This window comes from Desmodus rotundus, chromosome 9, assembly GCF_022682495.2.
Source record: "Desmodus rotundus isolate HL8 chromosome 9, HLdesRot8A.1, whole genome shotgun sequence".
Taxonomy (NCBI): domain Eukaryota; kingdom Metazoa; phylum Chordata; class Mammalia; order Chiroptera; family Phyllostomidae; genus Desmodus; species Desmodus rotundus.
Window position 1 is genome coordinate 94,613,393 of NC_071395.1, and position 27,736 is coordinate 94,641,128.

Genomic DNA, 27,736 nt, shown 5'->3' on the forward strand with positions numbered 1-27,736 from the left:
TCCCATGGCATATTTCTGGTCACAAAAATATCACCAAACTTCAAATAAAAACCTCAGACACTTCAAATACTAAACATTGAAACAAATGACAGCTATACATACATTTAACAAAGATGAATAAAAACAGGACAATCGTTTTCCAACCCACCTGTTCCAGTTCAGAGTCAAGGGTGGCCAGAGCCCATCTCAGCAGCTCAGGGTACAAGATGGGAACGAACCCTGGACAGAACACCATTCTATTGAAGAGCATATTCACTCACTCACACTGGGAGAATTTAGACATTCCAGTGCACCTAACGTGTACATCTTTGGGATGTGGGAGGAAACCGGAGCCTCCTAGGAAAAACCCCTGCAGACGCAGGGAGCAGGTGCAAACTGCACAGACAGGGGCCCCGACTGGGAATCAGTTTTCTTTCATTGACATCATAACAAAATGACATTGAACAAATGAACAAAACATTATACAAGGGTGTGCTAAATATCATGGCCCTTTACTCCTAAATACTTTAGTGTTTATTTCCTAAGAATAGGGATATTTTATTATATAACCTCAGTAGAGTTACATCAACTTCAGTAAATTTAACATTGATAAAATACGTTTATCTAACCTATTGTCTGTATTCCAGTTTTGTCAGCTGACTCAATAATGTCCTTTATGGTGTTTTCCTTCCTGTACATGAAACAGTCGGATCAGGTCTTGTATTAAGTTGCTATGTCTCTTTATCCTCCTTTAAACTGAAACATTTGCACAGCCTTTGTCTTGGTGACTTTGACACATTTGAAGAATACAGCCTCCCCCGCCTCCCTTTTTTAAAATGGAGGCTTCTCATTTGGGGTTTGTGTCGTCTTGCTCTATCCCTCATTGGTGATGTTAATTTTTTAGAGAGTTGGGGGGTGGAGTGGGGAGAAAAAGAGGAAGAGAAACAGTAATGTGCAAGAGAAACATCAATGAGAGTTGCCTCTCACCTGCCCCCAAGTGGGGACCTGGCCTGCAACCCAGACATGTGCCCTGACTGGGAATCGAACTGGCCACCTTTCAGTCTACAGGCCAGCACTCAATCCACTGAGCCACACCAGCCAGGGCTGGTGATGTGAATTCTGAAACCCCAGGTAAGGTGTCTCAGTTCTCCACCGTATAATTTCTGTTTTTTCCCTTGCACGTATAATAAGTAACCCATAGGGAGATGCTTTCAGGCAATAAATACTCTGCTCATCAAAATTTCTTCCTAGATTTGGCATTCATTGACGATTTTTGCCTGATCCAATCTTGACTGTGATGGTGGAAAAAATGATGATTCTCCCCACCCCCACATCCAGCACTCTCCACATTAACTGGTTAACACTTAGCATTCTACTATAGTAAAGAGACTGCTCATGTCCTTTATGCATGTATTTATTTATTTATTATAAATATGAACACATGCATTCTTATTTTTCCAATAGTTTAGAATTCAGTATTATACTTATTTTGGTTCTGAGATTGGTTCAGTTTGCCTGCTGTGATCCCTTCAAGCTGGCTCCTGCATCCTTCTGGCATGCCCTCCCCCCATCACTTTTTTGAGTGTCTTCTCACTTCCTGGCATGCCATGTACCAGGTTCATCTTGTACTCTGCCCCAACCTTGAAAGGAACCCAGGTTCCTTTTAGAGAGGAATGACGTTAAAGGCGAAGATCTGGTCATTGCTCATTGCTCCTAGAGTATCTTTGTATTTTGGCCCACAGAGCTAGGAAATATATGTGCATATATGCCCTATACACATATACCTATATGTATGCATATGTATACATATTCCCATATACATGCATATACACACACAGATACTTTTTTTAAGAAATCATTTGTTCACATGGATACCTCTAATTCATCTTCATAGGCTTTTTCTTGTTTCCCTCCATTCTTTATTTGTATGTCCTGTCTTCAGTAAGAACCCTGGCTCCCAACATCAGGGTATTTACCCATTTATTTTTGTCTTCTTTTTTTTTAATTGGTTTGAGAGAGAGAGAAAGAGAGAGAAACATTGATTTTTGTTGTTCCGCCTTGTTATGCATTCCTTGGTTGATTCTTGTGTGTGCCCTGACCAGGGATCGAACATGCCACCTTGGTACATCCAGATGACGCTCTAACCAATTGAGCTACCCAGCCAGGGCTACTCTGTCTTTTAATACACCCAAATTATTTCAGAATTGCTCTCCACATACCACTACATAAAACAAACCTACTTCGACAAGTTTAGGATTAGTTTGTAATTCTCCTGTGCATCACCCAAGACTGAATGAAGGTGTATTGTTAAATGTTTGTAAGTTACTTGGGTTGGTTCTTCTTTTTGTTCCTCTTCAGTGCAGTTATAGTATTCTTTTTAAATACTATTGGGTTCATCTGTTCATTCTACATTCAGTTTTCCCTTCCTGTATTTCAATTTTTTTAATTTGTAGAATATACATATGTTTCTAAAAATCAAAACTATACGAAAAGATATAAAGTTCTAATGCATAACCTTGGGCATATATATTTTTGTATTGTCGGAAATGTATATTCATGGTAAATTCCTAGAAATGGAATTCCTAGCTCAAAAAATAAATGGATGCATTAGTTTTATTTAGATACAGCTAAATTCTCCTCTATAGGAATGGGGCCATTTTGCATTCCTATCAACAATGTATGAGAGTGACTATCTCCCCACAGCCTTACTAAGAAAGTATATTATCAAGCTTTTGAATTTTTGCAAACCTGATAGGTGAGAAGCTATAGTTCAGTGTAGATTTCTCTTAATTATGAGTAAAGTTCAATGGCTTTTCATATGCTTAAGAGTCATTTTTATATCCCTTTTTTCTAAATATCTCTTCATGTCTTTTGCAATAGGATTTTTGGTCTTTTTTTCTTTTCAATTTTTAAAAGTTTTTTTTTTTTTAAGGTAGTATTTATTTACTTTTAGACAGAAGGGAAGGGAGGAAGAATGAGAGGGAGAGAAACATCAATGTGTGGTTGCCTCTCATGTGCCCCCTGTGGGGACCTGGCCCACAACTCCCACAACTCAGGCATGTGCCCTGACAGGGAATAGAACCAGTGACTCTTTGGTTCTCAGTCTGACGGTCATTCCACTGAGCCACACCAGCCAGGGCTAAACATTTTTTGTAATATTAGGGATTTTAGCCATTCATGATATATTTGCAGGTGTTTTCTTCCAGTTTATTAGCTTGCTTTTTTTTTTTCACTTTGCTTCTGGTGTTTTTTGTTTGTTGGCTTTGTTTATGCACTCAAATTTATTAACCTTTTATTGCCCTTGGATTTTGATTGATAGTAAAAAAAGCCTTTCCCTACTCCTAGGTTATAAAAAAGTTGTGAGATACCTTTGTGAAGGACACTGATATATGTATCAAAAACCCTCTGTACACGCAACAGCTTTAGTTCTAGGAAAATACATATCCTGAGGAACAAAATGTGAAAAATTGTAACTACAAGAGCGTTGATCTCAGCATTCTTTATAATAGCGAGGAATTGGAAACAGCATGAATGTATACCAGTAGGGAACTGTTTATATTAGTTGTTTTCACCCTTATGAGGCCCAGTGATTTCTTTTTATACTTTTAAAACCCCTTTTACTATTTGGAAGTAAAATACATAGATAATGTAACATATCTACACCCACGATTTCAAAGAAATAAAAACAAATAGTTCTCTATAATACAAAGGATAAATAAAAGAAGTAATTTATAGTGAAATGCTGGAATTTACAATAAAATACGTATCTCAATAGGTTTAGATACGATCGCACCAGAAGACAGTGACTTAAGTAGGCAGACGCTCGCACACGTCTGTTGAATCACTGCGCCCTACAACCACATGCACAATGAATGCTCCACGTGTGCTGTATTGGTGACTTAGAAATACCACAAGCTGGAATAACTCTGCATAAGGTCTGAACAAAACAAGATTCCATCTTCTGTAAGAGACGTGCAGCTGCCTTCCTGAAAACTTCAGTGAATATTCAATATCAGAAACACTTCTTCCATGTAATACGGAGTTGGGTTCTAGGTCATATAACTATGAATAGGTTTTTTACTTCCTTGACTATCTGGTAGGACATCTGAACATTGTGCAGGAATATTATTCATCCATTGAAAAGAATGAGGAAGATCTGTGTATACGGTCATGAAAGATGTTGACAATATGTTAAGTAAAAAAAAAAAAACAGGCTCTAAAACGTCATGTATAGTATTCAACTTTTGTTAAAATAAATGCCCACACACGTAGAATAGAGGTTGGAAACCAAATGTTAATAGAGGATAATATACTTTCAGTGTCTAAAATTTTTTTAAACTATAAATTGGATTGCTTTTACAAAATAATTACTCTTGGATATAAGGGATTTAAAGCTCTTTACTTTGGTCAGTGGCTGATTTTTTCCTGAGGAACATTTGAGGAAAGAAAAATAAGCTTATATCATTAATATAAAAGGATGATAGCAAGAAGGAAATCTGGTAAAAATTGGCATTTCGCATTTAACATAAAACAATTTTTGTTCTTCTTGTGTCAAAATTTTTAATGGGAAAAGTGGGGTAGTTGCTGTTCCTTGTATTTAATTTGAAGCTATTGCCAGAAGGATTACATTTCTTTCCCCTGTCATTTTCCTCCGGGTCTTCATTTAGAAACAAAAGAAAAAGCAATAATCACTACTTGCAGGAGGGAAAAGTACCTAGAAGAGTTTTGGATTTTAGGAAGGAAAATGCTGTTACAAAATGTGAGAAATCCTGCCCCAGGCTAGACAGATAAAATCCTTACATCTGCCTACAAAGCCTGTGTTTTCTTAGACGCCTGCTGTTGATCGCAGAGAACTGCTCTGCTAGGTTGCCCTGACTCTAGAGAAGCAGAGTTTGGGGCCTCCATATCTGCATTTTTATGACTACGAGTTTGGTTTGTCCTCCTCACCTTAATATTTCAGAGACATTGGAACTGCTATGTTCTCTGCTAACTGTGGGAGAAAGGGAGGAAGCTTTTCTGGGTTTAAATCCCAACTCGTATTTAAAGTAGTATATCCCAGCTCTGGCTGGTATGGCTCAGTGCATTGAGTGCTGGCCTGGAAACCAAAGGGTCTCCAGTTCAATTCCTAGTTAGGGCACATGCCTGGGTTGTAGGCTGGGTCCCCAGTAGGGGGCGCACACGAGAGGCAACCACACATTGATATTTCTCTACCTCTCTCCCTCCCTTCCCCTCTCTCTAAAAATAAATAAAATCTTTAAAATAAATAAAACAGCATATCCCAAGATATATTTAAAAGAGTTTTTTCCCCAACTTTTTATTCTGAAAAATTTCAAACTTACAGAAAAGTTGAAAGAACAGTACAGTGATTACTTATTGCCCAGATTCGGCAATCATTAACATTTTGTCAGATTTTCTTTATCTATAAATATTTATGTGTTGTGTAGGTATGTGACATTATTTTCCCCTGAAAAAATAAGTTGTGGGTATTGTGAAACTTGCAGTTAAAATCTGCCTTTGTCAGTTTCTTCACAGGGGCCGCATCTATTTCGGTGCTGTTTGAAGTAATAGGTTCACTGTAGGGGGGAACAAAGCTGCCCTGGAATAAAAAGGAACATAGTTTTTGTGTTTTCTTACTTAGAATGGGCTCATCATGTCTCCATGAACTTTTCGGCACAGCTTACTGCCTGTGTAGTCGTTTGCAGATTTTCACCCACTTGCTCTTAAGATAATGATAAGGTTTTTTGAAGCTAGTATATTTTTCTTTCTGTTCTAGGTGATCCCTCTGATAAGCCACCTTGCCGAGGCTGCTCCTCCTACCTCATGGAGCCTTATATCAAATGTGCAGAATGTGGGCCACCTCCTTTTTTCCTCTGCTTACAGGTAACTCATCAGCCTAGGCTAGTTTTATGGATATTATAAATTCAGGAATGACTATCGATTGCTTAGAAGGACCATACCTTACTAAATCTGTCCCTTCTGGTCAGTCTTCCAGCACACGTATTACCATTGAAAAGTTGGGGAACAAAGCAGATGCCCGAGATAGACTGTTGAATACAGGCATACGTATCTCAGGGACACTGTGGGTTTGTTTCTAGACCCCATCATAAAGAAACTATCACAATAAAGCCAGTTTTTTGCTAGTGGAGGATCTTGCCTCCAATTTGTGAAACGCAACATCTGTGAAGTGCAATAAAGTGAAGCGCCGTGAAATGAGGTGTGCCCATACTTCCCATTTCGGTATCAGCCTAATGCTTAACACTGCTTTTGCCAGTGTTGTTAAGTGCTAAGACTATAGTAAACAGAAGGGTTATTCCTTTTGATAGCACCTGGGACACTGTTTATTGTCATACTGAAGAGTGATCTTTGGGGCAGGTGACAAGAGAACAAACCATCTTGTGGATGACGATGAAGATAATAATACTAATTATAAGTGCTTACTCTGTGCTAGGCACTATTTTGAGTACTGTACATGAATTAACTCTGTAATCATCACTACAACCCAATAAAGTAAGTACAATTAGTGTTTCCACTTCATGGGAACAGAAACTCAGGCAAAGAAGAGGATAAGTAATTTGCTCAAGGTCACACAACAAATACCTTTATATATTAATTAAATATATTTATTGGATCCAAGACACTATTGATTATAAGAAGCATCCCAGTTTCAGAATTGTAAAAATTACTGATGGAAGTTACAATATACTTTTTATTATGAATCCTCATTTCAGAGTTTTAAATTATAAAAAAATATGTCTTAGAATTGCTGAAATAGGCAAGCATGGATCCAGAATTCGGATATAGGCGATCTGATTCCAGGGCTCGTGCTTTTATCAAAGGGGTTGCTGTCCTAGGAAAAAGTCTGCCTTTCACGTTGTTAATCCTCTCCGAGGATCGCAGAAAAGCTGCGATCCTGAATAGAACCATCCTATTTGGATGCAGACAAGATTAAATGAAGTCTTAATAACTCAGCCCAAGAGTATAATATCCCCAGACTGTCTTCTATTCTTAAAGAAAGCATTTCAAAAGGTAACTTTCTGATAACTTAATTTTCCTCCTTTTTTGCAGTGTTTCACTCGAGGATTTGAGTACAAGAAGCATCAAAATGATCATACTTATGAAATAATGGTAATGATGAACTTGTAGGAAATTTCTGTTTATTTTTCCAGTCGTACAATGGAAATTAATTTTCTTCACCTCCAAGGACCTCTTTCCCTTTTCTTTCCTCCTCTTCTAAATTAGGTCATTTTTACCCTATACATTTTTTTTAGAGCTTTATGGATCTACTGAGGCATTTAAGCCCCCAAATCATTTTATATACTCAAATTTCTGTTTCACACTTAGAAGGAAGAAAACACTTTTTGAGATTTATTGATAGAAGAGTTATGCTGCTTTTTAGGTTCATTGATAAACATGCAGTAAGTAGGTGTGTTGTCAGTGTTTTGGTTGATGGTATTTTCACATGGTTCATGGGGTTAGTGGTGATGCTTACGACTGATACTCTGTCCCTCTTCTGTGGGAAAGTTAGGTACGTTTTAAGAGTTAAATTTAAAATGAACACAGAGTGAGTGATACAATACATAAAATCACTGAAGAGACAGACTGGCTTGTAGTCCAGAGTAAGGCTTGGCTGTAATTTGTTTATTGTGTTGCCACCTCTATTGAAGGAAGGAGAGGCAGATTTTGATAGGGTACTTCCAAGCTCTAGCCGAGAAATGGGCACTTTAAAAAGCCAAAGTAAATACCTGGTCTGCTTGGCAGGTATATATCCCTTTGTCAAGGTAGTTTTGTCAGTTACCAGAGCATAACTTGTCGTTCACTGTGTGGTTTTTCTTGCAGGAAAGAGAGCTGCTGGTCACCTATTAATACTTGACAGTAGTAGTGCCTCCCTCTTCTGCTTTTAAGGGTCCATGTGATTACATTGGGCCCAGCTGGGTAATGAAAGCGACTCTTCCTAGTCTGAGGTCGATGAGTACCTGAGTCCCATCAGCAGAGTCCCTTCCCATGGATATGTCGTTGAATAATCAGGAGACAGGAATCCTGGGGATAAAAGGGGTCATCTTTAGGATTACGCCTACCGCAGCACTATTGCATATTTACCTCAGTCTCTTAGAAGTTTAAAAAATGGTGAATCAGCGTCTCTGAGTCTTATTATTTGTAGGGTCCTAATAAGATGGATTTCTGGGTTTACAGTGCTAAGAGTCAGATCCTGGTCCATAATGAATTAATGAAAATATGTTTCTTAATAAGAGTTCTTAGCAGCCAGCTGGCCTATCTTAGCCTACCTCTCTCTAAATACTTTGTCTTCTAAGTAGTTTCTTCACTCATTATAGGACTTGGAATACGTTTTTTATACTAGACTTTGTTTTTTAGAGTGGTTACAGGTTCACAGCAAAATTGAGTAGAAAGTGCAGAGATTTCCCATATATTCCCTGCCCCCACAAACACTTCGACTCCCCTACTGTCAACATCACCACCAGAGTGGTACATTTGTTACAGTTGATGAACCTACACTGATACTTCATTATCACCCAAAGTCCATGTTTACGTTAGAATTCACTCTTGGTGGTGTATATTCTGAGGGTTTGTACAAATATATAATGCCATGTACCCACCCTTTTATAGTGTCATACAGTATAGTTTCATGGCCCTAAAAATCCTCTCTGCTCTGCCTATTTGTCCACCCCTCTGCGTCTCCCCTGGCAATCACTAATGTTTTTACAGTCTCCATTGTTTTTTTCAGAATGTCTTACAGTTGGACCCATTGAGTATGGAGCCTTTTCTTATTGGCTTCTTTCACTTAGTCATATGTATCTAAGTTTCCTCCTTGTCTTTTTATGGCCTGATAGCTCATTTCTTTTTAGCTGTGAATAATACTTCATTGTCTGGATGTACCACAGTTTATTTACCTATTCACCTACTGAAAAACACCTTAGTTGCTTCCAAGTTTGGCAATTACGAATAAAGCTGCTCTAAACATCCATGTGCAGGTTTCTGTGTGGACGTGTTCTTAACTCCTTTGGAACTCAATTGCTGGATCCCATGGTAAGAGTATGCTTAGTTCTGTAAGAAATGCCAAACTGTCTCCCAAAGTGGCTGTACCGTTTTGCATTCCCACCAGCAGTGAATGAGAGTGCCTGTGGCTCCACATTCTCCTCAGCATTTGGTGTTTTCTGTTCTGGATTTTGGCCCTTCTAATAGGTGTATAGTGGTAACTCATTATAACCAGCATTTCTCTGATAACATGTGGAATATCTTTTCCTATCAGTACATTTTCCCCCTTTTGTTAGTTGCAAAGTGAATGAAGTGTGGTCCAAGTAGCTATGGCTTTGAGAGTATTTCATCAAGGTTATCCGATCTTCAGAAAGCTGATCTGTTTTTTCCCAAATTCCCACAAGAATGCCTAGAGCCATTACACACATGTACTCATTTGAATTGTGCAAAGAATTCCTTAAGGGATAATTAGGTATAGGTTCAATAGATTGATGGTCGCCCACTGTAGGAAAGCTGACCAGGAGTTCTCTAACTGTTCTGGGCACGGTGTCTTCTGCAGAATGCTGAAGGTACTAAGTTTCACTGGGGTCCACTTCATTCTTCTGATTACATCATCCTTTCTCACACATTCAACACCCATACACACACATTTTAAAATTCTCTCTTTTACTTTGGGGGAGCTTTCGGAGGTTGCTAATATTTTCTCTCTTTTTCTGCCAGACTTACCCATTCCCAGATAAGGGAAAGAAGAACCTCCCTCAGTAGGAATGATGACCAAGTTTTGACTTTCTGCACATGAAGCAACTCAAACTAGATTTATGTTTTACTTTTTAAAAATTATTTATTTTGCATGTGAAGCCTCAGAAAACTTTAAATGGCTTTCAGTACTTTTGTCATCTCGCAGTGCTATATTTTTGGAAGTTACTCATGCTGTGGTGGGTGGTGCATTAAGATTTCTGAGTCCTATGTCTATTTTTGTCTTATAATTCTTAGAACCTTGCACAAGTCAAGGCACCACTTTCTGCCACACCCTTTATACCAGCGATTCTTAAACTTCAGTGCAGAAGGATTACATGGGGAGCTTCTTAAAAATGGAAATTTCTAAGCCCTGCTGTTAGAGGTTTTGGTTCAGTAGAGCTATGGTGGGGTCCGGAAATTAAGGAACATTGATGAAACTTCAAGAAAAACTGCATTATGTCTATTTATTTATTTTTGATGTACAAAGTCTTTCTCGTTTATCTCACAGTAAAGTTGATGAGGGCTAATTAATATTCTGAAATTCAGCTTTAGAAATAACACAGGCTCTTCAACTACGAGTCGTCATATTTACGTATATTTATGGCACTGGCCAGATTGAGTGATTATATGAATCTAATACAGACATAGACCCATAAATGTCTCTCTCTGGTTTCATTGTACCCCATGTGTTAAGCATGTTTATAGTACGTGCTCAGATAAACATGTATTGATTATTAGTGTAATTTCACAAATCACCACAGTATTTTTGTCATTAACAAAAGATACAGCCATTTCTAAATGCCTAGGTAATCTGAAGACCTCTTGTGTCACTTTTTTAAACACTTAGAAAATTTCAAGCATATACTAAAATAGAATGGTGTCTCGCTCGTCTGTTGCTATCTGCAGCTACTGCAAACTTTTGTGGCTTAAAAAAAGCAACCTTACTATCTGCCACAGTTTTGTGGGTCAGGAATTCAGGTTAGATTGGGCATGGTCAGGATAACTTTCAGTTCCAGTGCTGGAGCTGGAAGTCCGAGGGGCTTTTGTTCACATAAGGGGATGGCTCGGATTGGTTGGCAGTTAGCTAGAACATCTGAGATGTCTGAGGCCTTGGTTCTTCTCCAGTAGTCTCAGGGCCTCTCCTTCTCCAAGTTACCTTTCCACATGGTCTTTCCAGCAAAGAGGCTATTTCTGATGTGGCTCAGGAATCCTGAGAGCACAAAAGTGAAGCTGCTAGGCCTTCTTAAGCAAGTCACAGGTCCAACCCCTATTAGAAGGGACCATACAAGGATGTGAATTCCAAGAGAGGCTCATTGAGAGCCACCACTGTAGCCAACTGCCATACATAGTATAATAAATTTCCTATGTACTTGTTACTAGTTCTTAAAATGATCAACTCATGGCCTATTAATCTAAGTCCCCAACCCTTCAGATTACTTTAAAGCTAATCTTCCAGACATCATATCATTTTATCTCCAAATGCTTTACTAGACTTTCCTAAAACTTAGAAGTAATTCACTTTTCACATTTCCCCAATCAGTTCATAAAAGGTTTTTTAGTCTCCATTCTCCACCTATGAAAAATAACTTCTGGTTTTATTACCATAGATCAGTTTTGCATATTCTACAACTACATATAAATGGATTCATACTATATGTACTTTTGTTTCTGGTTGTTTTTTTTAACTCAGCATGTTTTTGAGATTTATCTATGTTTTATAGTTCATTTCATTTTGTTACTGTGTGATACTCCATGGTAAGAATATAACAGTTTGTTTATCCAGTCTGTTGATGGACACCTGGGCTTTGGCTAGTTTTTGAATATTACTTATAAAGCTGCTATGAGCATTCTTGTTTAAAGCTTTCTGTGGATATATATTTTCATTTTTCTTAGATAAATACTTAGGAATGGAATTGCTGGGTCATAGAACAAATGATTAACTTTTAAGAAACTGTCAAAACGTTTCCTTAGTGGTTGTGTCATTTTATACCTCTGCTAGCAGCGTCTGAGAGTTCTAATTGCTCCACATGCTTGTCAGCTTTTGAAATTATCAGTTTCTTTACTTTAGCTATTCTGTGGGTGTCATAAGTGTATAATGGTATCGTAAATTTTTTTCAACTTTTACAATTTCTTCTAATTGGGATATAAATAAGATCCATACATTCTAGTTAGTTGCCTCATATATTTTCTATTCTGTGGGTTCCCCTCCCTAACCTTCCCTCACTCCTTCTCTCATGCCTTATAATTTATTTGACTTTTTAAAAACGGACTTGTCTTAGTAGATGTTAACACAGGCTGAATTTTGGTAACTAATATGTTCCTCTGTCTTCTGTGTTTCCTATAATTTGGTAGTTAGATTTAATGGCCACATTATATTTATGATCATTGTCTAGATCTATTAATTTATTGGGTATTACAAAGTAGTTATCTTTTAATTCTGTTACTCCTTTAATTTGATTTAAATTCTATAAAAAGATAGTTCATATTATTATCTGTGATCACCCTTAAGTAAAGTTCCTACAGGAAAGGCAGGATAAATACTTATTTCCTTTTTTTTTTTTAGTATTTTATTTATTTATTTATTTATTAAATATATTATTGATTATGCTATTACAGTTGTCCCATTCCCTCCCACTCCACTCCATCCTGCCCACCCCCTCCCTCCCACATTCCCCCCCCCAATAGTTCATGTCCATGGGTCACACTTACAAGTTCTTTGGCGTCTACATTTCCTATACTATTCTTACCCTCCCCCTGTCTATTTTCCACCTGTCATCTATGCTACTTGTTCTCTGTACCTTTTCCCCCCTCTCCCCCTCCCTTTCCCCTATTGACAACCCTCCATGTGATCTCCATCTCTATGGTTCTGTTCCTGTTCTAGTTGTTTGCCTAGTTTGCTCTTGTTTTTGTTTTAGGTGTGGTCGTTAATAACTGAGTTTGCTGTCATTCTTACTGTTCATATTTTTTATCTTCTTTTTCTTAGATAAGTTCCTTTAACATTTCATATAATAAGGGCTTGGTGATGATGAACTCCTTTAACTTGACCTTATCTGAGAAGCACTTTATCTGCCCTTCCATTCTAAATGATAGCTTTGCTGGATAGAGCAATCTTGGATGTAGGTCCTTGCCTTTCATGACTTGGAATACTTCTTTCCAGCCCCTTCTTGCCTGTAAGATCTCTTTGGAGAAATCAGCTGACAGTCTTATGGGAAGTCCTGTGTAGGTAACTGTGTCCTTTTCTCTTGCTGCTTCTAAGATTCTCTCCTTCTATTTCATCTTGGGTGATGTAATTATGATGTGCCTTGGTGTGTTCCTCCTTGGGTCCAGCTTCTTTGGGACTCTCTGAGCTTCCTGGACTTCCTTTGCCAGATGAGGGAAGTTCTCCTTCATTATTTGTTCAAATAAGTTTTCAATTTTTTGTTCTTCCTCTTCGCCTTCTGGCACCCCTATAATTCGGATGTTGGAACGTTTCAAGATGTCCTGGAGGTTCCTAAGCCTCTCCTCATTTTTCCGAAATCTTGTTTCTTCATTCTTTTCTGGTTGGATGTTTCTTTCTTCCTTCTGGTCCACACCGTTGATTTGAGTCCCAGTTTCCTTCGCATCACTATTGGTTCCCTGTACGTTTTCCTTTGTCTCTCTTAGCATAGCCTTCATTTTTTCATCTAGTTTTCGACCAAATTCAACCAATTCTGTGAGCGTCCTTATTACCAGCGTTTTGAACTGTGCATCTGATAGGTTGGCTATCTGTTCGCCGCTTAGTTGAATTATTTCTGGAGCTTTGGAGTGTTTTGTCATTTGGGCCTTTTTTTTTTTTTTTTTTTTTTTTTGTCTTGGTGCATCTGTTACTTACAGGGGCAGAGCCTTAGGTGTTCCCCAGGGCGGGGTAACGCTGGTCGCTGCGCTGTGATGCTGTACATGGGGGCGGGGCCGAGAGGGAGCAATGGAACTTGCTCCGCTCTCCACCGGGTTTCAGTCACTCCCTCCACTACCCACAATCAAACTGGGCCCCTCTGGTGCTGGTTCCCGAGTGGGTGGGCTTGTGCATGCTCTAGGCCCCTGTGGGTCTCTCCAACGACCTCTCCTGTGAGGCTGGGAGTTTCTCCTGCTGCTGCCCCAACCCCCACGGGTGTTTTCACTCAGAGGTTTGAGGCTTTATTTCCCCCAAGCTGGAGCCCTGGGTTACATGGTCTTCTTTGCTCCCTGTCTTTCGTCCTGGTTTATCTGTGCGCGAATGTGGGGCCGCGGGGTGCTACCCGCCACTCTGCCTGCCCCGTTCTCCGCCACTCTGAGTCCGGCCCTCTCGGTTTATTGGTGCGCGAATGTAAGGCCGCAGGGTCTGCTAGTGGTAGGACTGCCTGCCCTGTTCGTCCCACACTCCACCTGTCTCAGTCCCGCCACAGCAACTGAGTCCTCTCCGCCCCGGCTGCCCGTCTCCGCCCCTTGTACTGGTCTGGATGAATGTTTCTTTTTTATCTCCTCGGTGACCAACTTCCTTGCCATTCGATTTTCTGTCAGTTCTGGTTGTGCGAGGAGACGCAGTGTGTCTACCTACGCCTCCATCTTGGTTCTCCCAGATTTTATTTATTTTTAGACAGAGGGGAGGGGAGGGCAAGAGGGAGAGAAACATCAGTGTGTGGTTGCCTCTTGAGTGCCCCCCACTGGGCATCTGGCCCACAACCCAGGCATGTGCCCCGACTGGGAATCAGAATCAAACTAGTTCCCCTTTGGTTTCCAGGCTGGCACCCAACCCACTGAGCCACACCAGCAGGGGCTTATTTCCTTTTCTTTTTTTCTGGTTTTGAAATATGAGTTGGTTTCCTGGCACCCCTAGATATTTATAATGCTTTATGTGTTTCATACCTTTGCCGTTGTTATCCTTTTCAATGCTCAAAATGTTCCATTTTTGGTTAGTGGGAGCCTCTACAAGTTAGTGTCTGAATCCTTTTGGCATGACACTTAGTAGTCTTTGAGAGCCTGTTTGCTTTCCAGTATGACAAAATGTTCTGGTCTCATCTTGTACATTTCCTGACCCAGAGCTAGAATGAGCTTTTTCTTCAAGGAGCCCCAGTTCCTTTAGTGGAAAATAGTATTTAGAGACTGCATAGTAGGCAATGGAAGTGCTTATTGCTGCTGGGTTGGTCATTCTTTCTAGACCTTTTCAGTGAACAGTGTTAGGAAATTATTATTTTAATACAAAGTACATCATGAGTTTATACTAAAACTTTCAATTCAAATGCAACACTAAAAAGTTTTACATAACCTCATAGATCTAAAATCCCACTGCCCAGTGATGCCAACAATTATTTATTTGCTTTGCCCCATAACACATCCACATGCAATCATCTCAGAATATACAAAGACTACTAAAAATAATTTAAGGGTTACTTTGGCAGTTCCTTTTACTCTTAAGGTATATTCTATAGATGTACAGTGAAGTTATTATATTTTAAAGTCAACTAAGATAGTTATGTGATTATGCCTTAAAATTAATTTATATGTTACATTTTGCTTTTAATTCTTACAATTTTAAATTTTAATCACAATATCTGTGGTTTCAAAGTCAAATCTGCAAAACAAGGAATATTCAGAAAGGTCTCACTTTTATTCCTGTCCTTTCCACCTGTTCCCTCCATCCCTCCCCCATAGGTAACCTTTTCTTTTAAATATATGGTTTTCTTCTCCTATTTAAAAAATAAATAGCCCCAGAAGGTGTGGCTCAGTCAATTGGGTCTCGTCCCGCAAAGCAAAAGGTCTCCAGTTCGATTCCCTGTCAGGGCACATGACTGGATTGTAGGTTCGGTCCCAGTCGTGGTGTAGGGCACATATGAGGGGCAACCAATCAATGTTTCTCATATCGATTTTTCTCCTCCTTTCTCTCACCCTTCCCCCTCTCTAAAAATGAATAAAATATTTTTTTAATTAATTAATTAAAAGATAAATATATACACATGGGTATTCTCTTTCTTAGCTACATGGGAGCATAATAAAATATCTCTACCGTTGTACTAAGTTAAATACACACACACACACTTCTGTATGAGTTACATGGCACTTATGGGTGATAATATTTGTTGGAGACCCTTGATCGTGGAAATAGGAGTAAGGGCAGTAGACCACCATGAGAATAGTTACTGAAAGAGAATAGGGTTTGAGGAGGACATAAAGTAGTATTACAATTGAGGTTTCTGCGTTCCATTTCTGTATCTGTTCTTAGGCAAACCTTTTTCTTTCTTAGACCTCAGATTTTCCTGTTCTTGACCCCAGCTGGACTGCTCAAGAAGAAATGGCCCTTTTAGAAGCTGTGATGGACTGTGGCTTTGGAAATTGGTAAGAGCTTGGTATTAGAGCTTCTCCTGCCCTAGTGGGCTTAAAGAAGATGCTCTCGAAGAGTAAAGGAAGGAGCCTCAGAAAGAGAAGTTTGAGGTCAGATGCTGGGGGGAGATCATATGTTGCTTTTCTATTGACCTGTGACTTAGAGGCAAGTCCTCCTGAATGCCTCCTGGGGATATGGGATGTTTCGTGGTCTATGACTGGGTAGCCTGAAAGACCATTTTAGATGGATGTATCAACACATGGGAGGTTGGTTATTCCCTCCTGAATATTGGGGAGATTGAGACTCATTAATCATTGCTCCTTTCTGATTTTGTGCCTTTTTCTTGGCTGTGGATGCCCTCATCTTTTAACTGAGTCAGACTTTAGGCAAATGATCAGAGCTTACCCAGGATTCAAGTTCGACAGACTTCCTATTCACATTCCCTGTTTTTAGCTTTCAAGTATCTGCCTGAGTCCAAGTTGGGCAGAACTGGACAGCAGTCGTTGCTGTTGCCCTAGGTGGTGACAGCTCTTAATAACAATACCACCACTTTCATTTCTATCAGTACTTTGTTAACTAGATAGCAGAGGCATTATTAAATATATTTTGTTCACGAAGGATCTGAAGCTCAGGGGAGGGACTTGAAATGGTTTCTCATGATCACATAGCTTGTTAGTGAAGGAGTCTTAACTAGTTCCAGTCTGTCCTGCCTTCCTAGTGCACACAGTCTTTCCTGATATTGATAGACTGTGTTATGCTGCCTCCCTTGTGTCCAGGGCTCTGAAGGAGAGTTGAGTTCAGTTCACATTTTGCTTGTATTTATTCACCCAGCATTTATGAAGCATCATACAATATCTATTATAGAGAATACCAAAGAAGATACAAAATGTGATCTTTCATGAGACGCTTAGTAGTCATCTTTAGCCTTTTTGGTTTTCCATATTTTTGCTCGTCATTCTACTGCTCTTAAATGGCTAATCCTCCCTGTCCCCCTTCCCTCTTAGCATAGACGGCAAAAAGACTTATTGTTTCTCTATCCACTGTGGGTAAGGCACTAAGCTTGTTGGTAAGGCTGCTAGAGTTAAGAATTATGACATCCTGCCCTCAAGAAGCTTATAAATACAGATACATATATGTGTGTGTGTGTGTGCGTGTGCATGAAATGGTCTGTCCAGAAAGTATCCAGCCATGTAATATGAAAAAGAGACATTTATTGAAGAAGATACATGATACAAAAACATTGTACATAGGGCAATGACACCTCAGGCCCCTTCAAAGTAGGCAACTTGAGACCTCACACAGTTCTCCCAATTGCCGTTAGCTTCCCTGTCATATTTTCCTGACTCTCATTGACATTCTGAAATCTCTTCCCTTTCAAAGGTGATTTTAGTTTGGGGAAAAGCCAGGAGTCACAGGGCACCAAATCTGGGCTGTAGGGGGGCTGAGTCACCTGGGTGATTTGATGTTTCTCAAAAAAACTCTGCACAAGACGTGATGCATGAGTGGGCGCGTCGCTCTGATGAAGCTGCCAGTCACCAGTTGCACATAGCTGTGGCTGTTTTCATCGTATTGCGTCCTTCAACCGATGAAGAACATTGAGGTAGTACTCCTTATTAATTGTTTGGCCTGGAGGGGCGTGCTCGTGATGGACAACACCTCCCCAATCAAAACACACAGGTAACATGGTCTTGATCTTGTTGCGACTTTGCTGCACCTTCTTTGGGCCTGGAGAACCAGGCAACGTCCATTGGGACGACAGGCCTGTGTTTCCAGATCATAGCCATAGACCCACAATTCATCTCCAGTTATGACCTTCTTGAGGAAATCTGGTTCATTGGTAGCGGTCTGAATCAAGTCACTAGCAACTGCAGCACGATGTTCCTCCTGCTCTGGTAGCAGGAGCTGCAGAATGAATTTTGCCAGGACACATTTCAGACCAAGATCCTGCGTCAAACCTCAGAAACAGCTTTTGGAATCCCCCGATCAGCTTCTAGCTCTCGCACTGTCAGTTGCTGATCTTTGTTGATAGCAGCCTGTACACTTTCAACCTTCTGCGGTGTTCTGCCTGTCGCAGGCCTTCCAGATGGGGATCACTTTCAACAGATTCTCGATTACCTTCGAAGTGTTTGTGCCACACTTTTATTTGTGCTGCATTCATTGCATCGTCCCCAAAAGACTTCTGAATCATCCAAGTAGTCCGCAGAGGAATATTCAAGCTTAATGCAAAATTTGATGCAGATTCATTGCTCTAGTCACTCCTTTTGAATGTGACGGTCACACAGTCCATATGCTCACTCAGTGGAATCTAGTGCCCCCAACGAGTAGTACAGTGAAGTCATCATTGTTCACGCATGTGCACACCAGTCCACTCTCCCTGGCTGCCAGGTTGTATTGAAGTCACGCAAACCGTTCCCGTTGTAGTAACAATGGTTGGACTTTTTCCAGACAGACCTTTTTATGTATGTGTTATATACACACACATATATCCAGCAGAAGTAATGTGTACTTGAGTGTGGTCGGTAGGCTACATGAATGTCTCACACGAGATGGACAGCAATTTGAACATTTCACTTAAAATGTCATATGGTGTGTTATGTTACAAAATTACATGCTTATGATTTTGTAATTAAAAAGGGATGTTGTTGTGGCAGAACCTGTATATATATAACATATTCATATGTGGGTGAAGTACACAAATCAGCGCATAGTGACGCCTCATGAAAAGGACAGACAACGTGCTGTGGGGAGAGAGGTTGAGAATGGGCTTTGGGAGATTTCACCTCTACCTCTTCACCATCTGGGCTCGGAGTCAGGAGTCTTGAGAACAGATTCTGGCTTTGTTACTTACGTGCTTTGTATTCTTGAGCAAGTTTCTTAATGTCTTAGGCCTCGTTTTTTTCATCTGTACTTTTGAAATACTACTCACACCACATAGTGAATGGTAGGATTAATTTAAATTATGTTGTGAATATTTCTAGCTGATGCTTGGCCTACTGAAAGAGCTCTAGTAAAGAAATGTTTGCTCATGTGCTGTGTTTTATAAACTATAAAACATTATGCAAATGTAAAACTATACTTACCTACATTCTTAGCATTCCACAGTGGCCTATTACGTATAGCAGTTCTTTCCCTGGGGCCAGGCTCACAAGGTTAATTACAAGTTTTCGAGTAATTTTTCTCTTCTTTTAGTGGAAAGGAAAAGGCTTTTCAGATACTGTTTTTATATCTTGGAATAGCAGGATTTGGAATATCAGATTACACCAATATTAGGCTTATATTTGTCTTATTGTCCTGCTGATAGCTCCACCATGCCAGCTTGGAGGCATCGAATTCCAGACAGTGTATGGATAGGACTTAAAATTTGGAAAGAACAAACCTTGTTTTTACCACTACGTGTAGTTAAAAGCAGTACTCCCTTCTCTTTCCCTCACATTCCTCTAGGCAGGATGTAGCCAACCAGATGTGTACCAAGACCAAGGAGGAGTGTGAGAAGCACTATATGAAACATTTCATCAACAACCCTTTATTTGCATCTACCCTGCTGAACCTGAAGCAAGCGGAGGAGGCAAAAGCTGCTGACACAGCCATTCCATTTCACTGTAAGTGCCTCCCTTTTAAGAGATACTTAGGTCATCTTCGGGGCCTGTTGCATAGTAGATAAATAATTGTTTGATGACTTGGACAGGTAACAAATTTATGAAAGATTGAATGAGTTGGCATAGCCATTATTGAGACTCAGAACCATAATGGGGCAAGGAGGAAACATCTCCCAGAGGTCGGAGTTCTGGACCAGACATCAGAGTGCCTGAGTCCAATGTGTAGTTACATCTGATACTCTTTCAAGTCTGACGTATTAGTTAACGTTAATGCCTGCCTCTGCGGGCTGAGATTGCAAAATGAACCAGCCTTTCCATGCTATTGTGAACACAAGGCTTTTTACAATTCCTTTGGAGCATTTATGATTGTAGATATTAGTTACTTAAAGAAGTCCCGTATTTGACTCAGTATCATCAGTTATTAATCATCCTAGTGATAAGTCCAAGAAGCAATTTGTTATTTTTGTTCACTTGGTTGTGGCAGTAACAGCACACTTTGTTTTTTAAGTCTCATGTGGCGGAGGGACCCATGGGTCTCCTAACAAAACATAGCCAAAACCATGATGAATTATAAATGGACATTTTTCTTCAATGACTCCCAGGGCACAAGTAATGGGATATGAATGTTTTCCCTTCCTCCCTCCCTTTCCTCATACTCTCTAGGAGCAGTTTCGTAGCTGACTAACTCAAAGCCTGATGACACCTCCTATTTGGATCGTACTTGGGATGTTAGTGCTCTGCTCCCAAACTCATTAGACCATTTGTTCCTCATAGAAGCCCAGTGAGCTAGACAGAGCAAGTGCTTTTGTTTCACACATGAGGAAACAGATTCAGAAAGGTTCAGTGATTTGTGCAAGGTCAAGTGGGGATTTGGGGGACTAGTGGATGTTAGAGCTAGGACTCAATTCCAGCTGACTTCCAGATCCAATGGTGTTTTTGTGCACATTGTTTGGTTTTTGGTTTTTGGCCTCTCAGCTGGATGACTTTTGTAAATTGAGATTGGCCCTAAAGCATAAGGGAGCTGAAGGAGACAGGGTAAAATACTTCTGTAATATTAAGGAAAAGATCCTTTATTTTTTTGCAGGTTAAAAGCAAAAAGCAGAGTGAATTTTCCCCCATTTACTTAAAGGATTCCTTGTCTTAATTTCCTTTTTAAGAAATCAGTCTATTTCCATAATACTTTATCTTTTTCATTTTTACAAAAATCTTTTGAATTTTACGCATTCTCGCCAACACTGTGTTTCCCTAAACAAAAGTATTTAGGAATGTCAATGAGGACTATTTCTGTGTCACTTTTTTAAGGCCGATATTTTATAAAGTAAGTAAGAAAAACTCTAAATTCTTCCAGCTGCGGATGACCCTCCCCGACCTACCTTTGACTCTTTGCTGTCTCGGGACATGGCAGGGTACATGCCAGCTCGGGCAGATTTCATCGAGGTAGGAGCCACTTGTTTTCGTTTCCGATGAGGCTTGTATCTTTTACCTGTAGGTTCCTTCAGACTAAAAAACGAGTTTTGGAGCACTGTAATTGGGAGGGCTTTACGCCGCCACATTTCCTTCTATTTGAGTGCCTTTTCTTACCTGTAAACATCTTCACATGTAGAACAATAAAAGTTCTTCAGACCAGGAAGCCTGTTTTTTAAGTTTCACTGGTGTTGGCTCCCACTTTCGTAGTAGGTATGAGGCTTCTTTAGACTGGTGCTCATTCCACACCTAGCAGGTTTCAAGGCTGTACCATGTCAGGGACTGGCAAACTTCTTTTTATTAAGGGCCAGATGGTAAATATTTTAGGTTTTGTAGACCATAAAGTGTCTTTTGCAACTAAAGTTTGCCGTTATTATGCAAAAGCAGCATCGATAACATGTAAACAAGTGAGCATGCCTGTGCTCCAGTAAATTGTTCTTACAGAAACAGGCAGTGGGCTGGGTCTGGTCCACAGGCTGTAGTTCACTCACCCCTGTACTGTATTTATAAGGTGAAGAATAACAGATGTATATAAAAACTACATGTGCCTTGTTCAGCCATGGAGTTAAAAAGCTGAGACTGTAGTCGCAAGTCTCTTGATTTATCAGCTAATTCACAATTGCAGCCCTGGAGGTAAGTTTAACAAGCTACAAACAATTTTGCTGGCCACGGCAAGTGATATTGTAGAGCTACCGTGGACACTACCCCGATGAATGGTACTCATAGAATAGAATATGAACAGATGAGCAATATTATTGAATTCATAGAGCCCTCAGAAGGTAGTAAAAAGGGAAATGAATCAACGCAGACAATTTTCATACCTGAAGATTTGTTCAGAATTAGATTTTCTGGGGGTTACTTTATGAACAGACTACTTTTAATTTTTAGAACAATAGCTTTGGCTTTGTTCACAAACTCATAACAGTTCTCATTTTTACTGCCTGAAAGCCTCTCAGATTTCCCCCATGAATTGTTATTCGTGGCAGTATCCTGGCCTTGTACCCCTTCCAGTACTTTTTAATGAGTGTTCACCTGTGTATTTTCTGCTTGCTTCTAGTGCATGGCCTCTGTGAAAGTGTTACCCAAAGCTGACTAGTCTGGGGTGGGAATTCTTTTTCCCCTCACAGGAGTTTGACAATTACGCAGAGTGGGACTTGAGAGACATCGATTTTGTTGAAGACGACTCGGACATCTTACATGGTAACGGTTTGTTTCAACACACGTTTTTATTGATTGCAAACTGTGCGATGACACTGCGCTGGGTCTAGGAATCTAAGGATGGATAAACATGTTCCATTAACTGCCCTTAACGGGACTCAAAATCTGGTGACTAAGTTGCTGGACTTACCCTGTTCTTGGGTTTTGACCACAATGAGAAAGATCACTGGTGCCGATGGTGGGAGTGTTGGTTAATCGAGTATCACGGTAGTTGGGAATGTCCCAGTCCTTGGACCGTGTGACCTTCCTTCTGACTGAGGTAAGCCTTCCCTGAAGTAATTGGTTCACTGGCCCTGGCTGCCTCCTACGAAGGAAGGGAGGCAGCATGAAGACCTTGGGTCTTCAGGAGCGACTGCTGGTACTAGATGTCTGCTGTAATTTGCCACCCCAAATTTCCCATAGCAGGGGAAAAGAAGAGAAGTTCTTTGAGGATTTTTAGACCAAGATTAGGAATTTCTTGTTTCTCAGAACTGTTGAATTTTTAGCTTTTCTGAATTCCCATCTAAGGTTAGCCCTCTAAGGATTTATGTCAACTTTTGTGTTATAACATAAATGGTTAATGCTGACAGGGCTCTTAAAAGTGGATGGTTAGACTTTTGTTGAATCCCTTTTTCCCCCCCTCTTTCTATTTTCAGTGAACTACATATTTAAAATAATCCCCAGTCTTCTCTTTCCGTTCAGTCCAGAATTGAATCTGATGCAACATGGATAATGCTCTCTTAGATTCTATGTTCCCCACACAGCATCTTCATTGTTTCTCTTAAATCTATATTCCAGACAGGAAGGCAAGTAGAATCCTTGTTGAATTATAAATCAAGTTTTCGTGTGGCATCAACTGCTACTCTGTCATTAGAAGGGGAATTTGATTCTTCTCCCCATGGAAGAGCTGCCTAGGTGTTTGTTACACCAGATCAAGGACAAAGAAAGAGTCCTCATAAAAATTTTACCTTCAGAATTTTTTCTCTACATATTTCTCAGCAGTTTTCTTTGCAAATTTCATTTCTCTTCTCCCACACAACTTTAAGTAAAGTCAGAGTGACGCAGATTGAACTAAAAGAGGAAAGCTCTGAAGCAAACTCCTTTGGCATTCACTGGATTCATTGTATTTGTTCAATTGTCACGTCAATCTCTTCTTTTCGACCCTGGGTAACTCATGTTATTGTCTTTCTCACCCTGTGTCTTTCCCTTGAAGTTGGTGTGCAGATTGCCATTCAGTATTTCTCCCTGCATCCACCAGCTTTAATTAAAATGGTATTGTTTCCTGGGTTGTATCTTTCTTTTCCAGAACGGAAAAAACACAACTTTATAAATATTATCCTTTCAGATGCCTTTCAAAAGTAGCAAACTTTTGAAAGTCAGACTCTCTAATGTCAATAATGGCTAAACTATGTGAGAGACTTGCTGAATCACTCCTCTAGGCCCTAATCCAAGGTCTTCATTCTTAAGCCTCAACATTATTAAGAAAACTGTAGTAATGGCTGGCATTTTATTTCACTCTTCATTCTTCCTAGAAATGGGATCTGTAATTGTTCTGGTGCACTTGTGCCACTTTCTGTAATTAAGTGGGAGCAAAAGAAAAAAATCAGAAAGAAGCAATCAATCGATTAACAATTTTTAAGTTAGCATTTCAAACCTACAATAATACAGTGTAACTCTTTGTGCTCTTCTACAACCTTGTTAATCATTTGATTCTAGTTCATTTGAACTAGAACTGAAACATAAGTTATTGATTGTTATACATAAGTAGCCTTAACAGGACATAAATAATAATCCCTGCCTCCCCTTCCCTTCCCTTTCCTGTCTAGTACTGAACTGTAAGATGTTGAGATGGGTGCTTTTTAAAAGGTGATAACATTTTAAAGAGGTTTCGCAGCACTAGAGGGATGACTTGCTGGTGCCACAGAGGGATGCTTGTTTATGGCTCTGAGTTCTTAGCTCCTCCGGCAGCATGACCCACACCATCCAGTGGGACCTATTCGCCCAGAGCCGAGCACTTTCTCCCAGAGCACTCTTTCAAAAGGGACCAGTAGCACAAGGAGTTTCAGGAAGGAAAGAGAAGGAGCACACCTAGAACAGACAGAGGGACACATATCTGTGCAAATCAGAACACTGATTCAGCCTTGGGCTTGCTTCTAGTCACTATGTCATCTTGGGCAGGTCCTTAAAATCTTGCTTACTGTTTCTTTGTGTCCCCTGCCAAAAGAGAATGGGTGACATTGATTCGTCAGAGAGTGTGAATATCTCCAGTGAAGGATGGTACATACCTCAGGATGGTATAATTACCATTCCATTATACCATTATACTCTTAATATTACTGAGTATTAACAACATTCTTTTTCTATTCCCTCACTTACAACTACTGGAAGGAAGCAAATTGTTCGGCTGGGTTTGGCTGGGTTTGGCTGGGTGCTTTTTAATGATCCATCCCAAGGCATCTGGAAGATCAACAGGTGCCACCAAGCCCTTTTCCTTACCCAAAGACTTTTGCTATTGTTCATGAAGTTTGTCTAATAAAATGGGTTTGAGTGGTTCATTATAGAGACCTAAGACATATTGGAGAGATAATAATATTCCAGCCATAGTGGACAGCTTTTTTTTTTTTTTAATTTATTTATTTTTAGAGATCAGAGAAAGAAAGGGAGAGAGAGAGAATCAGTTGTGTCTCACAAGCCCCTAACCAGGGACCTGGCCCACAATCCAGGCATGCGCCTTGACCGTGACACTGGCGACCTTTTGGGTTGGCTGTCCAGTGCTCAACCCACTGAGCTACACCAGCCAGGGCCATACCAGAAAGCTTTTAGAATGGGCCCAAAATATATACTACATGTGAAGCAGGGTCTAAGGAAGAAAATAAGGAAGTTCTGGGATCCTGAAATGACACCTCTTTGTATGTTATTGAAGAAAGCAGAAATTACGGGTTCAGAGAGATGCAGAAGACTCTCTGTGTCATGGTTACGTTGTGGGAATTTCAGTGCAGACACACGGTGTGGTTCCCTTCTCCTGAGAACATCACTCACCCTTCGCTTTCACTTGGGAAAATCTCTCCTAAAGTTGTGGACTCCTCTTACCCAGAGTTTCAGAGGTTCTGAAATCCTGGGTGCAGTATCTTCTAACCACTGCTGTCTCATAAGCCAAGCAAGCAAGAGGGATTATAAGCTCCTTCCTATGTGTGGTCTGTGTTTTCACTTCCCAGAGAATAAACGTGAAAACAGTTTATTCTCCCTTTATTTGGAAAGATAATTTCAGCAAAATTTCTTGGCCAGGCATGGATCTCCCCCCACTTCGGCCCATGTCGTCAGCCAGTAGGTCCTTTTACAGTCAGCAGGGCAGATGCCCACGCTGGGCTCCGTGTACACTCACCTTGTGCAGGCCCCCTTCCTTGAATGGTGACTTGACTATTGTGTGCTTAGGGCACTTTAGACATAAGTGCTATTAATAATCGCTAACACATTTAGCACTTACTGTTTGCCAGGTACCATTTTCAGCCCTTCACCCACGTGAACTCATTTAATCCTCACCAAACTCTGTGAGTTGGACATTATCGTTACCCCCATTTTATGGATGAGGAAATTGAGGCATGGAAGTTATCAAGTAATGTGCCTGAGGTCGTGTAACCTGCAAGTGACAGAGCCATCTCCAGAGTCTCTGATCGTAATGCTGTACTAATTATCTTTACAACCTTAAATTTTGGTTGCTGGGTTTTTTTTGGGTGTGGTGGGGTGGGGGTGGGAGGGAGGGAAGGACATTTCACATTTGTCGTCTCCTGTGGCTTACCCACATTCCTGAGAAGTAGGAATAGGTATTTTCCCATTTACATTCAAGGCATTGTACAAAGGATTTAACTGACTTGCCCAAGGCCTCCTAGTTGCTGACTTTAACTTTCAGGTCATATAGTTGCCTTTCCTTCACAGAATTAATTGTGTACTTCTTAGCCAAAAGCTTGGGAGTAGGGGGTGGGGAATGACTAAAGCTTTGCTTCTTGGGAATACCTGAGTCACAGTTTTGTACTCGTGTGGTTGTCAGAGGGATTTTGATTGGCTTCCCTGCAGTTAAGGCCTCTGACTTGATTTTCTTGCCAAACAAACAGTAAGTGCCTTCTGTCAGGAAAACAGAAACATGTTGCCAGCTATTTTGAACAACGTTAGAAATACATTGCAGTGGGAAGGAGCTGCCTCTGACTTCTGCCCACTTCTTGAAATATTTTAAGGCCAGCCATTTGGAAACTTTGTTATCAGTACTCAGTATAATCACAGGGAGACTGTTCTTCCCCCAAGGCTGGGATTTCAGAGGCCTTACATCAGTGTTTGTGGGGGAGGGGGTTGGTTGGTTGGTGTTTAATGATCTCTGGTTCTTCGGTTGCCCGGTTGCCCACTTTAGAGGAACCTCCAGTCACTATAAGTAGAATGCGAACTGATGATTCTCATTCTTGGCAGTGTCTGCCTTGTTATTTCTAGTCTGCCTGCTGCGCTGTGGTCCTCTCTGTGTTATTTGTGCAGTGAAGATCTTATGATCAGCTGCTGCTACCTGAGTGTGCTTTATAGAGAAACAGAGGTGGCTTCAAATACGAATTTCTCTGGGAGCAGGGCAGTTCTCCTCTCATTTGTCTCTGCGTTCCTTTCCTTCCTTTGTTACCCAGAGCCCGTTGTGCGTGTTTAAACTACTGAAATGATCAAGGTATAGAACCAATTATCAGCAATATTTATTTATAGATTTCTTTTTTTGGTAACACAGTCTCTTCAGGTTTTTTCTGTTTTAATTAAGTCATTCCCACACAAATCTCAGGAAACAATATGGTAAGTTAGTGTCTTAGAAAAATTACAAAAATATTTTGTCAAAATTAGCAGTGATTTCCACTGTATCAACAGGTAGTTTCTTTCCTATTGAACTCTTCTTATTATTGGGTGGATAAAGGAGATAAGGCCCATAAAGAGCCAGAAACATGATAAATATTCATGTATTTTAGCTATTTACTTAGCTATTATATTTGCTTCTCCTTCTGCCTTGAACTGTTGACTTCCTAATTCTATTTGTCATAAGAAATAGATTGCACACTAAAACTTGTATTAGGTTTACTGTGTGTCAGAGACACATCCTCGCCTCCCTCTCCTTACCTGCCTTTCCACCACGCAGGCGTGTAAAGTACAGTTCCACAGCATAGTGTTCGAGAGCCTACCGTTCCACAGCAATGGCTAGAAAACAGTCGCAGGGTATGGGCCATTCTGTGATACCTGGGCTTTCATATGGAACCACCCTATAAATCAAGAAAGAGTTCACTTGTAGAAAGAGTTCTATCTAAAAAAAAAAAAGAAGTTTGAAAACCATTGCCATAAATCTTGGACCTGATATGATTGAATTATTTTTAGTTTGTGGGCAGTTAGAAAAAAAAAGAAACAATGTTTAAATTTTTGAACTTGTTAGAAAAGAACAAAAAAATTC

At 40.1% G+C, this 27,736-nt stretch overlaps 1 protein-coding gene and 1 long non-coding RNA gene across 2 annotated transcripts in view; one reads left to right on the plus strand and one right to left on the minus strand.

Moving 5' to 3' along the window:
- The window catches only part of TADA2A (transcriptional adaptor 2A), a 49,076-nt gene that overhangs the window by 4,664 nt on the left and 16,676 nt on the right, over positions 1-27,736 (plus strand). The window contains exons 3-8 of the mRNA XM_024572904.3: positions 5,753-5,859; positions 7,045-7,104; positions 15,944-16,035; positions 19,463-19,620; positions 20,966-21,054; positions 22,209-22,281. Of these exons, the coding sequence (XP_024428672.1) occupies positions 5,753-5,859; positions 7,045-7,104; positions 15,944-16,035; positions 19,463-19,620; positions 20,966-21,054; positions 22,209-22,281 (579 nt within the window). The remainder of the gene's footprint in view (positions 1-5,752; positions 5,860-7,044; positions 7,105-15,943; positions 16,036-19,462; positions 19,621-20,965; positions 21,055-22,208; positions 22,282-27,736) is intronic.
- Positions 22,919-27,736, minus strand: part of LOC139440288 (uncharacterized) — a 36,319-nt gene continuing 31,501 nt past the window's right edge. Inside the window, exon 2 of the long non-coding RNA XR_011650403.1 lies at positions 22,919-23,851. This is a non-coding gene — a long non-coding RNA (uncharacterized lncRNA). The remainder of the gene's footprint in view (positions 23,852-27,736) is intronic.